Raw genomic sequence first — 14463 nt, forward strand, 5'->3', positions numbered from 1 at the left:
TTCTGTGTGGGGCTTTTCATCCCCTTCCTGCCATGTGCTCTGTCCTGGAAACTCAGCTAATGGAAAGTCAAGAGCACAACAACAGTCTTGTGTCTTCTTTAACGTCCCATAATAGTCTCTCTGGTGTTGATGGACCTTTCCTGCCAGGCAGGGTGTAATGCATTCGGTTGCCAATCAGCACTTCACCTAGGTAAAGTCTCCCTCCTGTGTGGTGATTTACAGAGCCACAGAGGCTCACAATGCAACTAGTCAGATGTTAACCCAGGCAGCAACTCACAAGCACTCAATAAAGTCTAAAAATGTTCTTATAATCCTAATACCTGTTTTAAGAATACAAACACAGGTGAGTCAGACTGATTCCACTGTGCGTTTGTCCATGTTCAATGAAGACATGGGGGCTTTTGCAAGAGCTAACACCTCATCTGCCAGTGTCACAGGCAGGCTGGGCAGGGATGGTGTCTCTAGCCTCTGTTTCCAGAAGCTGGGAATGGTTGACAGGATGGTCAGTTGATGATTCCCTGTTCTGTTCTTTCCCTCTGATGCACCTGGCATTAGCCACTGAGCTAGATGGACCATTGGTCTGAGGCAGTGGGCCTGTCTTATGTTCACAGTCTGTATGAGGAGTATCTACTCATTGGGACTCACTGGGGAGCCACAGAAAGAAACAAGATGTGCTGAGGCAAGAAGGCCCAGTCTCAGAGCCCCCGGGGTCACGCTTCCCAAAAGCTAAAACTAGGCCCAGCCCATGAAAGGGGCACTCCCAGGAGAGACTGGATAAAGGCTAAAGCATCGAACAACTTAGTTACCCTGAGAGAGCTGCCTTGGGGACAGTGACAGGGAGAATCCCTCAGAGTGACTCCTTTGATTCTGCTCTTCACTGGCCTTTGGTTCATAGAATCATAGAACTGGAAGGGACTTTGGGAGGTCATCTAGGCCAGTCCCCTGCACTCAAGGCAGGACTCAGTATTATCTAGACCATCCCTGAGGTGTTTGTCCAGCCTGCTCTTAAAAATCCCCCATGATGGAGATTCCACAACTTCCCTACGCTATTTGTTCTGGAGTTTAACCACTCTGACAGGAAGTTTTTTCCTAATCTCCATCCTAAATTGCCCTTGCTGCAATTTAAGGCCATTACTTCTTGTCCTATCCTCAGAGGTTAAGAACAATTTTTTATTCCACATCCCTGTAACAACCTTTTATGTACTTCAAAACTATTATCATGTCCTCTCTACTCCAGACTAAACAAACCCAATTTTTTCAATCTTCCCTCATAGGTCATGCTTTCTAGACCTTTAATCATTTTTGTTGCTCTTCTCTGGACTTTCTCCAATTTGTCCACATCTTTCCTCATATGTGGCACCCACAGATGGACACAGTACTCCAGTTGTGGCCTAATCCGCACAGAGTGGAGTGGAAGAATTACTACTTGTGTCTTGCTTACAGTACCCCCTCAAATACATCCCAGAATGATGTTTGCCCTTTTGCACTGTTGACTTATACTTAGCTTGTGATCCACTATGGCCCCCAGCTCCCTTTCCGCAGTGCTCCTTCCTGGGCAGGAATTTCCCATTTTGTACGTGTGCACCTGATTGTTCCTCCCTAAATGAAGCACTTTGCATTTGTCCTAATTGAATTTCATCCTATTTACTTCAGGCCTTTTCTCCAGATCATTTTGAATTTTAATCATAGAAGATCAGGGTTGGAAGGGACCATAGGAGTATCTAGTCAATCCCCTGCTCAAAGCAGGACAAATCCCCAGACAGATTTTTTCCCCAAATCCCTAAATGGCCCCCTCAAGGATTGAACTCACAGCCTTGGGTTTAGCAGGCCGATGCTCAAACCACTGAGCTCTCCTCCTGGTCTATCCTCTAAAGCACTTGCAACCCCTCCCAGTTTGGTATTGTCTGCAAATTTGGTAAGTATAACAGAGAATGTTACTGGGAGGGTTTCACCATCTCTCAGAGGGTTACACCCTGGTGAGAGGGGGCTAGGCCTGTACTGGAATAAGGTTACTCTGTGCTTCACAGTGTGGCAGAACCTAGAGTGTCCATTAACAGGGAAAAATCCGGGAGGAATCAGCATGTGGAATGGACAAAAGCCCCCTCTGCATTCTCTCACATTGCCCTTCTCGTCCTGGCAGGCTACAGATTAATGTCCACGTTTTGCTCCAGATCATTTCATCCTCCCAAAGGGAAGGAAATGGCTGCAATGGAGCTGGCTCAGGTAAGGGATTACCAGGGAGCTGGTGGTGGGTTCTGCTTGGAGGGAGAGGAGCAGTAAATGCATAGGAGGGTAGGAGCTGCTGCAGGTGGTGGGAGGCAGGAAATATCTCGGGTGGAGAAAGGGAGGGGACAGGATATGACAAACCTGCTGAGACTTGTGTACTCTAGGGTGTGATGGGTTGTCACCCCCAGGGGGCAGTCTGGGAGGGCTTCTGGGAACCGCTGTGCCCTCTAACCCTCAAGCTGGGCTGGCCTTTCTCTCACGGCTTTGCTGAAGATTCCGCCAGCCTCTCCAGGGCCTGTTATCACCCAACATGACAGCAGGTGGCGCCATGCATCCAACTAAGCTACCTGAGTGCTGTACCTAAACCACTCAAGGACAGATAGAGACAACAGCCAGTTTCCCAGCTCCCGAACCTTGCACTCTTGCTGTAGTATAAATTCAGAATTATCCCATCTTATAGAGCACAGGGATCTGTATCACGTAAGCTCATTAATATAGTTCACCTTCCCCTCGATATGGGAAAGATGTGCACAACAAGCCTGTGCTAACCAAGCTCAGCTTTTCCCCAAACACTTCAGTGCATTTTGAGTGATTAAGATAAAGCATAAAACAAGTTTATTAATGGCAGAAAGGTAGATTTGAAGTAATTATTGTTAGAACAAAAAAGGAGCCGGTTGATCCATAGGCGGATATGAATACAGGCTTCTTTATTGCGTTACTTCTTCCCCTTGACCCAACTATCGAGTAAGCACTGGATTACTTACATCACATGCCTTTTATCTAAGTTTGTATGTAAACACCCACATCCGTTACAACACCCCAAAACCCCTTATTAAGTAGTAGAAACGCTCATACAATTAGTATACCCACCCCTATCCACTGTCACAGTATTACACATCTCATAGAGGCATTTTTACCTTGAAAATACCGTTCTTTGCAATAACGTGTTGCCACAAATTTCCCTAAACAGCAGTTCTCAGGGTATGGGGGAAGGGTCAATGAGCAGTTCTCGGGGAGGGAGGAAGGGGCCATAAGCCAGGGCTTGTTTATGTAGCTGGGAAAGGAAGGGAGGGGGAGATAACATTTCTTTTACTTTCTTTCACACAAAGGACATTCATTCCAGCAACTACACTTCTCATGCAGCTGCATCAATGTCAATTCTTACAAGCAACAGAGAAAGGAAAAATATGGCAACTTATTTGTTAAGCAAAGAATTACTGCCTGCTTATGCCTTTGTCCCCAATGCATGTCAGCACATTAGCAGCTTCCCAGCTGTTTTACTGAACCCTAACGTATCCCAACAATTCTAAGTGATAGCAAACAGATCAAAGCAGATTACTTAGCAGATAACCAAAAACTCAAACTAAGCCTAACATACTAGATGGATAGAATTTGAATTAGCAATTTCTCACCCTGACTGATGCTACAAGCAGTCCCCCAAGTTTCCATACACAAGCTAGAAATCCCTTTATCCTGGGACCACCAGTTCCCCCAGTTCAGTCTTTGTTCCTCAAATGTTTCCAGGAGTTCTCTTGTGTGGGAATGAGGCCAAGAGATGATGTCACACCCACCTTATGTAGCTTTTCCATATGGCGGGAACCCTTTGTTCCAAACTCAGTTCCCAGTCCAGTTTGTGGAAAAATACAGGTACCAAAATGGAGTTCGTTGTCATGTGGTCTAGTCACATGTCCTAGCATGTCCTGCTGAGTCATAGTAGCCATGACTCATAGGTTGGCTGAAACAATCACAGGAAGGCTAAGCTCTTCCACAGTCCATTGTCTTTGTTGATAAGCCATCAGCTCTGTCTGACTTCTTCATTGTTGTACCTGAAAGGCTCGTTGTGGGTGTTACCCAGAGTAAGCACATTTGAAATACAGATACAGAGTCAATATCCATAATTTTAGATACAAACATGATCCATGCACACAAATAGGATAATCATATTCAGCACATGACGCATCTTGCACAAAATGCATCATAATTATGTCCTAATCATATTATAACCATACCACTATGCTGAATATGGGGTGTAGTGTCAGATAGGGTCTAATTTCAAGGCACGGGATTTGGGAATGGAACTTCTCCTCTTTGTGGAACAGGAAATAACCCTCCAGCCAGGGCTGGAACAACTTCCCAGACTCCCAGTGCTGGAGCCTGAATCTACTGCCACTTCATTCGTTACCACCACCCGCAATCTTTGTGATACTGCAAACTTTATCCATGATGATTTTATATTCTGTTCTAGGTCATTGATAAGAATGTTAAATAGCACATGGGCAAAAAGCAATCCTTGTGGGAACCTGCTAGAAATAACTCCACTTGACCATGGTTCCCCATTTACAATGCCAGTTTTTAATTTATTTAATGTATGCTGTGTTTATTTTGTATCATTCTAGTTTTTTAGTCAAAATATTGTGCTGAATCAAGTCATATGCCTTACAGAAGTCTAGATATATTACATCAATAATATTAGCTGCAACCAAACTTTTGATCTCATCTAATAAGGATATCCAGTTACTTTGATAGGATCTATTTTCTCTAAACCTTTGTTAATGGGTACTAATTATATTACCTTCCTTTAATTCTTTATTAACGAAATCCAGTATCGACTGCTCCATTATTTTGCTCAGTATTGATATCAGACTGACACTCTTATAATTAGCTGGGTCATCTCTTTTACACTTTTTAGTATTGGCACAGCATTAGCTTAATTCCAGTCTTCTGGAATTTCCCAGTGTTCCAAGTCCTAATTACAATCAACATTAATAGTCCACCACGCTCCTCCACCAGGTCTTTAAAAACTCTTGGATACAAGTTATCTGGACCTGCTTATTTAAACATGTCTAACTGTAATAGCTGCTGTTTAATGTCCTTGTGAGTTCTTGTTGGAATGGAAGGAGTGTAAATCGTCAACATCTTATGATACGAGTACAGCATCTGTTTTTCTCCAAATCCAGGAGAGAACACTTATTGAACACTTTTACCTCTTCTGCATTATTTTTGATAATTCTGGCATTTCCGTCTAGTAATTTATCACTACCATTGTTAGGATTAATATAATTTTCAAAACTTCCTTCTTATTTTCATTGATTGGTCATTGATTTCTGATAGCTTCCTGTGACGAGGCGGTTCTGGCGGGACCCAACTGAGAGTGCCAATTCAGGACCACTTGCTCAAACAGGGGGCAGTCACAGCCCTAGGCTGGGGTTTTTCCACCTCTAAGGCAAACGAAACCAGCCAGACAAAAAGGACTTTGGTCTCACCCCGCTGGCTAACCACAAGTCACACGAGCAATTTCCTTAGACACTCCAGTCTCCCGGTATCACCACCAGTGCCACCCGTCCAGGGGAGGAATGGTTATGAAAACCAACACCCCAATAAAAGAAAAAGGTTCTTTCAATTCCAGAGAATCAAGCCCCAGACCCAGGTCAATATACACATCAGATCTTACCCACAAATCACGCTGTTGCCAATCCTTTAGAATCTAAAATCTGAAGGTATATTCATAAAAGGAAAAAGGTAGAGATGAGAGCTAGAATTGGTTAAATGGAATCAATTACATACAGTAATGGCAAAGTTCTTAGTTCAGGCTTGTAGCAGTGATGGCATAAACTGCAGGTTCAAATCAAGTCTCTGGAGAACATCCCCCGCTGGGATGGGTCATCAGTCCCTTGTGTAGAGCTTCAGCATGTAGCAAAGTCCCTCCAGAGGTAGAAGCAGGATTGAAAACAAGATGGAGATGAGGCATCAGCCTTATATAGGCTTTTCCAGGTGTAAGAACCTCTTTGTCCTTACTGTGGAAAATTACAGCAAAATGGAGTCTGGGGTCACATGGGCCAGTCCCTGCATACTTTGCTGAGTTACAAGGCATGTCTGCCTTCTCTCCATGGGTCAATTGTGTAGCTGATGGTCCTTAATGGGCCATCAAGCAGGCTAGGCAGAGCTAACACCAACTTGTCTGCGATGTCTCCCAGAAGCACAGCACCAGCTTGAAATACAGACAGTATAGAGCCAATATTCATAACTTCAACTACAAAATGATACATACATACATACAGACAGCATAATCATAACCAGCAACCCATAACCTGGTCTTAGCCACCTCATATGACCCCCTTTACATTAGATTTGGTGCCACTACAGGACCTTGGTTGCAACCCATGTTCTATATGGTCCCAATTTATATCAATAATGTCACACTTCCCTTACCAATTTTCTACAATTCTGACTTTCTAACTCAGGGGTGAGTAACCTTTCAGAAGTCTTCATTTATTCACTCTAATTTAAGGTTTTGAGTGCCAGTAATACATTTTAACATTTTTAGAAGATCTTTCTCTGTCTATAATATATAACTAAACTATTGTTGTATGTAAAGTAAATAAGGCTTTAAAAATATTTAAGAAACTTCATTTAAAATTAAATTAAAATGCAGAGCCCCCCGGACTGGTGGCCAGGACCCGGGCATTGTGAGTGCCACGGAAAATCAGCTTGCGTGCTGTCTTCAGCACCCATGCCATAGGTTGCCTACCCCTGTTCTAACTAATATTCTTTACTACTGACTTCCCTTTTCTTTCTTATATTTTATTTGGAGAGTGTTTCCTACCAGGGAGCCATTAGTAGGGTCCAGAGCCAGCCCCATCTCCTATATTAAGCTCTGGCTAGTGGGTATGTGATAAATGTGAAGACCCTGCCTCTGTCTGTCAGCTGGGAGACACAAAGGTTCTCTCTTTCTACCCTCTGATGCCGCCTGTCTGTTCTAGGCAAGGTGGGGTGGAACTCTGTTAACATGTGCCTCCCGGGGCTTCCATTTACCTGGTGCTGCTGTTCCGTGAATAGTGGGGTTGTGAGTGGGGCAGCAGGTACTGAGTGTTGGACTCTTGCTCTTTCAGGGGCCGGTGACCTTCGAGGAGGTGGCTGTGTACTTCACCAAGGGGGAATGGGCACTGCTGGACCCTGTTCAGAGAGCCCTCTACAGGGATGTCATGCAGGAGAACTATGAGACGGTGACCTCGCTGGGTAAGGAGTCCTGTCCCCTGGGTTATTAGAAGCTGTGGAGTCTCTGAAGAACCTGAGCAGTAATAACTTTATACCTTTATTCCTCATACAAGTTTTGACAAGTTTCCTTGCCCCCCCTTTTTTGCCTTATCTCCCACCCACTAGTACCATTTTTGGACATGTGCCTTTTTGGTGCCGTCAGTCATTTTAAAATTGCATTGAATGTATCCTTATTGGCTACATTCATAACTACATTAATCACTGTAGCTTTCATGCCTTTTCCTCATTTTAAGAGGAAAATATGCTCCCTGTGGAATTCTAAATTGACTAAATAGGTGTGTGACTCATGCATGGCTTGTGTGACAGTCAGATAAGCTCTTTTAGGAGAGCATGTAATGTTGCCGTTCAGGATCCCATGGGTGAAGGGATAAGCGAGCCGTGGGAGGGATGGAGATGGGGGGTAGTAGATATGCCAGGACATGGGGCGGGTGTGTGCAGGGTTAGAGCTAAGAAGCAGCAGGGAGGTAGGAGGCTGTGAGAGACGAGGAGAAAATACAAGAAGTTCTCAAGGTGCCGGGAGGTGGTGCTGGCTGAGAGTAATGGGAAGAAGCGGAGGGGAGTGTGGAGGAAGGGCACCCAGGAAGTGGGGTGGGTGGGTCAGTGGGAGGGAGGAGAGGTTTGTGGATCTGAAGCTGTGGGGGATCCCAGACCTTTAACCCCAAATCCCTACCGAAGCCTTGTTGCTTTAGAGCCTCCACTCCAGTTTTATTTCTGTTCAGTTTCACTTTATTATACATTTTTTCCCCCAAATATTATTATTTTAACTCTTGACCTCCCTCTCCCACTCATTACCCCCCTCTTCACATAACCTTCCCATCTCCTATGCACAGCGACCCCGGCCACCGATCTTGAGTCCTTGTTGCATCCTCCCTCCCAGAGCAGGGCCCCTACCCAGGCACAAATGGGCACTTCGTCGATGATGTCACAGGGTGGTATAGTCTGTACAATTTTTACACCTATAAGATTACATATTCCGAAGCCCTTCACACCAGTCGGGCTTATCTCTATACGCCGATACAGTCTGTTCCCTTCCCAGCTCTGATGCTGCAGAGCCTTGCCTGTGTCCCTGTTCCCGTTCTCCCCCTAACCAACATTCAACATTCATGGGGCCTCATCTGGAGCACTGTGTCCAGTTTTGGGCCCAACACTAGGATGTGGAAAAATTGGAAAGCATCCAGCGGGGGGCAACAAAAATGGTTAGGGGACTGAAACACATGACTTCTGAGGAGAGGCTGAGGGAACTGGGATTGTTTAGTCTGCAGAAGAGAAGAATGAGGGGGGATTTGATAGCTGTTTTCAACTATCTGAAAGGGGGCTCCAAAGAGGATGGATCTAGGGGTACGTCTTCACTACCCGCCGGATCGGCGGGTAACAATCGATTTCTCGGAGTTCGATATATCGCGTCTCATCTAGATGCGATATATTGAACTCCGAACGCGCTCCTGTCGACTCCGGAACTCCACCACCGCGAACGGTGGTGGCGGAGTCGATGGGGGAGCCGCGGACGTCGATCCCGCGGCGTGAGGACGGGTAAGTAATTCGAACTAAGGTATTCGACTTCAGCTACGCTATTCGCGTAGCTGAAGTTGCGTACCTTAGATTGAACTTCCCCCCCCCGCCCCCCAGTGTAGACCAGGCCTAGACTGTTCTCGGTGGTAGCAGATGACAGAACAAAGAGTAATGATTTCAAGTTGCAATGGGGGAGGTTTAGGTTGGATATTAGGAAACACTATTTCACTAGGAGGGTGGTGAAGCCCTGGGATGAGTTCCCCACGGAGGTGGTGGAATCTCCTTCCTTAGAGGTTTTTAAGATCAGGCTTGACAAAGCCTTGGCTGGGATGATTTAGTTGGGGATTGGTCCTGCTTTGAGCAGGGGTGGGACTAGATACCTCCTGAGGTCCCTTCCAACCCTGATATTCTGTTGTTCCAATTTCCTTCCTCCCTCCAGTTTGACCCCATTTATAGAGTAATATTCTCAGCTATATCTTAACCAATAATTGTGCTGAAATTTAACTAACCAATTCTAACATATTGTGACATAATTCTCTAACCCAGGCGTCGGCCACCTTTCAGAAGTGGTGTGCTGAGTCTTCATTTATTCACTCTAATTTAAGATTTCATGTGCCAATAATACATTTTAACGTTTTTAGAAAGTCTCTTTCTATAAGTCTATAATACATAATTGAACTATTGTATGTAAAGTCAGTAAGGTTTTTAAAATGTTTAAGAAGCTTCATTTAAAATTAATTAAAAATGCAGAGCCTTCTGGACCAGTGGCCAGGACCTGGGCCTTGTGAGTGCCACTGAAAATCAGCTCGTGTGCCGCCATAGGTTGCCTACTCCTGCTCTAACCAATTATAAACCAGTACCCTAATTAACTTACACCTGGCAACATTAATTATACAGGAGAGAGAAACAATTAGAGAATCAGACTGATTAACAATGTAAAAGTGGTGGCCATAAAGATAAAGCAATACAGAAATGAGGGTTTCACAACCACAACCATTGATAAGTGATTTCTTGCCAGACAGAATACTGTCAAATTAAGGTTTCTTTAACCATCTTAAGATCCAGACAGGACTGTCTTCCTAACAGCCCAATAGCACCTTATTTCAGTGTGACTGGTTTGGGATGTGAGGATGTGACCCTTCGCTTCCCAGCTTATGGCTGCCCCTGCTGCTTAGCCAAAGGCCTTAGCCTAAGAACAAGGCCTCAGACGGTCACAGTAAGAGAAGGCCCAGACACAGGCAGACTGTGATTTTGATTCTTTGTTTTCATACTCCTGTAACTAGCTAAGTGATAAAAATACACCTAAGTTCTTAAAATATAGGCTTTGCAGGCAGGCCTGAATATCGCCATTCTAACAGAGGGTTCTACCCCTTCCCCCATGCTGTGTCTGTCTTGTCTATTTAGACTGTAAATTCTTCAGAGCATGGGCCATCTACTATTCTGCATTTGTACTGTGCCTAGCACAACGGAGACACACTGTTAGTTGGTCCTTAGGCACTAAGGTAATGTGTATGATTAATAATAATAATAACTCTCCTGACACTTTGAGCCAAGGAAGCTGGTCTTGGGATGTTACTGCTTAAAAATGATCTGAGCTTAAAACCATGGACTATTCTTTGTGACAAGTATCCCACAAATTCCACTGACCTCCCTTGTTTTCTTTGCCTGGCATAGGGTTTCTAAATTCCAAACCTGATGTGGTCTCACAGCTGGAAGGGAAGAGCCGTGGGTCCTGGACCTCCAGGGTTCTGAGAAAGAAGTGCTCCCGAGCTGCCTGCACAGGTGAGGACTTGGTTAAAGCAAGTCAAAAACTGTCCGTGAATACAGAAAACATTCGGGATGCCCTACAAAGACCTTGTGAGCTCTCCAAGTTCAGGATTGTTCCCTGCAGATGTGGAATAATTAGGCAGATGTTACTCATGGCTTCCCACCTATCCTGACTAACAACTGGCAGCAGATCCCTACCTGATCCCACTTTCCCCTGCATGTTCTGGTGAAATGCAGACCAAAACTGATCCCTTCCTCTCTCCTCTGGGGAAAATCAGCTCCCGATAGGTTTGATCTCTCCTGCACATATTTTGGTTTGTTCATCCGTTTTAAAATTCCTGTCTCTGGCTGTGGTTACACTTAGCACTTCAAAGCGCTGCCGCGGCAGCACTTAAAGCGCTAAGTGTAGTCAAAGCGCCAGCGCTGGGAGAGAGCTCTCCCAGCGCTGTCCGTACTCCACCTCCCTGTGGGGAATATAACGGACAGTGCTGGGAGCCGCGCTCCCAGCGCTGGGGCTTTGACTACACTTTGCAATTTGCAGCGCTGGAGAGGGTGTGTTTTCACACCCTGCTGCAGCGCTGCAAATTTGTAAGTGTAGCCAAGCCCTCTGAGATTTCCTTCCTCTCAGGCACAGGGAGTGCAGGTAGTGATCTATGTCTGGATTCTCTCTGTCTCCCATCAGGTGATAGGATGGTGCGTGAGAATGAGGAGCAGAAACCACAGCAGGAAGATGCTGAGCAAGGAGCACCACATGGGACGTTATCAGGAAGACCCAAAGAGAATGTTTCCAGGAGTTGTGCACTCCGAGAAACAGTAAAAGCCTCTGAGACTCAGCAGAGGCCAGAGGAGAACTTCAGTAGCCTCTCAGACCTTATTACACATGAGAGAATCAACTTGGAAGAGACAAACTACACATGCCACAAGTGCAGGGAAAGCTTCAGTCAGCGCTCACACCTTATCACACATCAGAGAATCCACACCGGTGAGAAGCCCTACACGTGCTCTGAGTGCGGGAAAAGCTTAAGTCAGCGCTCAAGCCTTATCACACATGAGAAAATCCACACAGGAGAGAAGCCCTACACATGCGCTGAGTGCGGGAAAAGCTTCAGTCAGCGCTCAAACCTTATCACACATCAGAGAATCCACACCGGTGAGAAGCCCTACACGTGCTCTGAGTGCGGGAAAAGCTTCAGTCAGCGCTCAAGCCTTATCACACATGAGAAAATCCACAAAGGAGAGACGCCCTACACGTGCTCTGAGTGCGGGAAAAGCTTCAGTCTGCGCTCAAACCTTATCAGACATCAGAGAATCCACACAGGGGAGACGCCCTGTACGTGCTCTGAGTGCGGGAAAAGCTTCAATCGGTGCTCACACCTTATCAGACATCAGAGAATCCACACAGGAGAGACGCCTTACACATGCGCTGAGTGCGGGAAAAGCTTCAATCGGCGCTCACACCTTATCACACATCAGAGAATCCACACAGGGGAGATGCCCTACACATGCGCTGAGTGCGGGAAAAGCTTCAGTCGGCGCTCACACCTTATCACACATCAGAGAATCCACACAGGAGAGACGCCGTACACGTGCTCTGAGTGCGGGAAAAGCTTCAGTCGGCGCTCAAGCCTTATCACACATGAGAGAATCCACACAGGAGAGACGCCCTACACATGCTCTGAGTGCGGGAAAAGCTTCAGTCGGCGCTCAAACCTTATCACACATCAGATAATCCACACAGGAGAGACACCGTACACGTGCTCTGTGTGCGGGAAAAGCTTCAGCCAGTGCTCAAACCTTATCACACATCAGAGAATCCACGCAGGGGAGAAGCCCTACACATGCTCTGAGTGTGGGAAAAGCTTCAGTCAGCGCTCACACCTTATCACACATCAGAGAATTCACACATGAGAGAGCCCCTCCACATGCTCTGAGTGCGGGAAAAGTTTCATTGAGCACTCAGGCTATGGCTACATTAGCGCTTCAAAGCGCTGCCGCGGCAGCGCTTTGAAGCGCTAAGTGTAGTCAAAGCACCAGCGCTGGGAGAAAGCTCTCCCAGCGCTGTCCGTACTCCACCTCCCTGTGGGGAATAACGGACAGCGCTGGGAGCCGCGCTCCCAGCGCTGGGGCTTTGACTACACTGGCGCTTTGTAGCGCCGCAATTTGCAGCGCTGCAGAGGGTGTTTTTTCACACCCTGCTGCAGCGCTGCAAATTTGCAAGTGTAGCCATACCCTCAGACTTTGTCAGACATTGTAGAATCCACAGTGGAGAGAGACCCTACACATGCTCTGCATTTGGGAAAAGCTTCAATCAGATGTCATTCCCTATTAGATATCAGAAAATCCAAATGGGAGAGAACTGTAAGAAATGCCTTTATTAGGGCTTCCCAAAAATTTGTTTTAAAAAAAATCACATTTGCTAATTCCAATTTAGTGATCTTTGCACCATCTTCACTGTGGTCTCTCAGCTCTGCCGGATGAGTTGCCTGCTTCTGACTTTTGCAGTTCACCCTTCTTTGGGGTCAGTCCTGTGATCTTTTCTATCAGCTCCTTTCTTTTGACTTGTAGGAGCATGTGTCCTTCCAGCCAGGAATTTCATCAGCTCCAGGTGGGGGAGAGAGGGTTACCTGTGCCTTACATCCACTAGGACTGTACATGGAATTGGCTGCTCAAGTTAGTGATTTTGGTGTAAAAATACAATTATAGTTGTAGAACAGAAGCAGCCCAGGCAATGAACCGAACAGACAATGATCAAGTGATCTCTCTCCTGCCACCCATCTCCATCCTCTGACAAACAGAGGCTAGGGACACCATTCCTTACCCATCCTGGCTAATAGCCATTAATGGACTTAACCTCCATGAATTTATCCAGTTTTCTTTTAAACCTTGTTATAGTCCTAGCCTTCACACCCTCCTCAGGTGAGTTCCACAGGTTAACGGTGCGCTGTGTGAAGAAGAACTTCCTTTTATTTGTTTTAAACCTGCTGCCTATTAATTTCATTTGGTGGCCCCTAGTTCTTGTATTATGAGAGTAAGTAAATAACTTTTCCTTATCTACTTTCTCCACATCACTCATGATTTTATATACCTATATCATATTCCCTCTTAGTCTCCTCTTTTCCAAGCTGAAAAGCCCTAGCCTCTTTAATCTCTCCTCATATGGGACCCTCTCCAAACCCCTAATCATTTTAATTGCCCTTCTCTGAACCTTTTCTAATGCCAGTATATCTTTTTTGAGATGAGACGACCACATCTGTACATAGTATTCAAGATGTGGGCGTACCATGGAGTTATATAAGGGTAATAATATAGTCAGTCTTATTCTCTATCCCCTTTTTAATGATTCCTAACATCCTGTTTGCTTTTTTGACCGCCTCTGCACACTGCGTGGGCATCTTCAGAGAACTATCCACGATGACTCCAAGATCTTTTTCCTGATTTGTTGTAACTAAATTAGTCCCCATCATATTTTATGTATAATTGGAGTTATTTTTTCCAATATGCATTACTTTACATTTATCCACATTAAATTTCATTTGCCATTTTGTTGCCCAATCACTTGGTTTTGTGAGCTCTTTTTTAAGTTCTTCACAATCTGCTTTGGTCTTAACTATCTTGAGCAGTTTAGTATCATCTGCAAACTTTGCCACCTCACTTTTTACCCCTTTCTCCAGATCGTTTATGAATAAGGTGAATAGGATTGGTCCTAGGACTGACCCTTGGGGAACACCACTAGTTACCCCTCTCCATTCTGAGAATTTACCATTAATTCCTACCCTTTGTTCCCTGTCTTTTAACCAGTTCTCAATCCATGAAAGGACCTTCCCTTTTATCCCATGACAACTTAATTTATGTAAGAGCCTTTGGTGAGGCTTTCTGGAAATCTAAGTACACTATGTCCACTGGATC

The 14463-nt window shown here is 45.4% G+C and overlaps 1 protein-coding gene across 1 annotated transcript in view; it reads left to right on the forward strand.

Moving 5' to 3' along the window:
- Window positions 1–11469: 11469 nt before the first annotated feature.
- Window positions 11470–14463, forward strand: part of LOC120381962 (zinc finger protein 568-like) — a gene marked incomplete at both ends in the record, with an annotated part of 28569 nt that continues 25575 nt past the window's right edge. The window contains one exon of the mRNA XM_039500137.1: window positions 11470–12461. Within this exon, the coding sequence (XP_039356071.1) occupies window positions 11470–12461 (992 nt within the window). The remainder of the gene's footprint in view (window positions 12462–14463) is intronic.

Source organism: Mauremys reevesii, linkage group 14, assembly GCF_016161935.1.
Source record: "Mauremys reevesii isolate NIE-2019 linkage group 14, ASM1616193v1, whole genome shotgun sequence".
Taxonomy (NCBI): domain Eukaryota; kingdom Metazoa; phylum Chordata; order Testudines; family Geoemydidae; genus Mauremys; species Mauremys reevesii.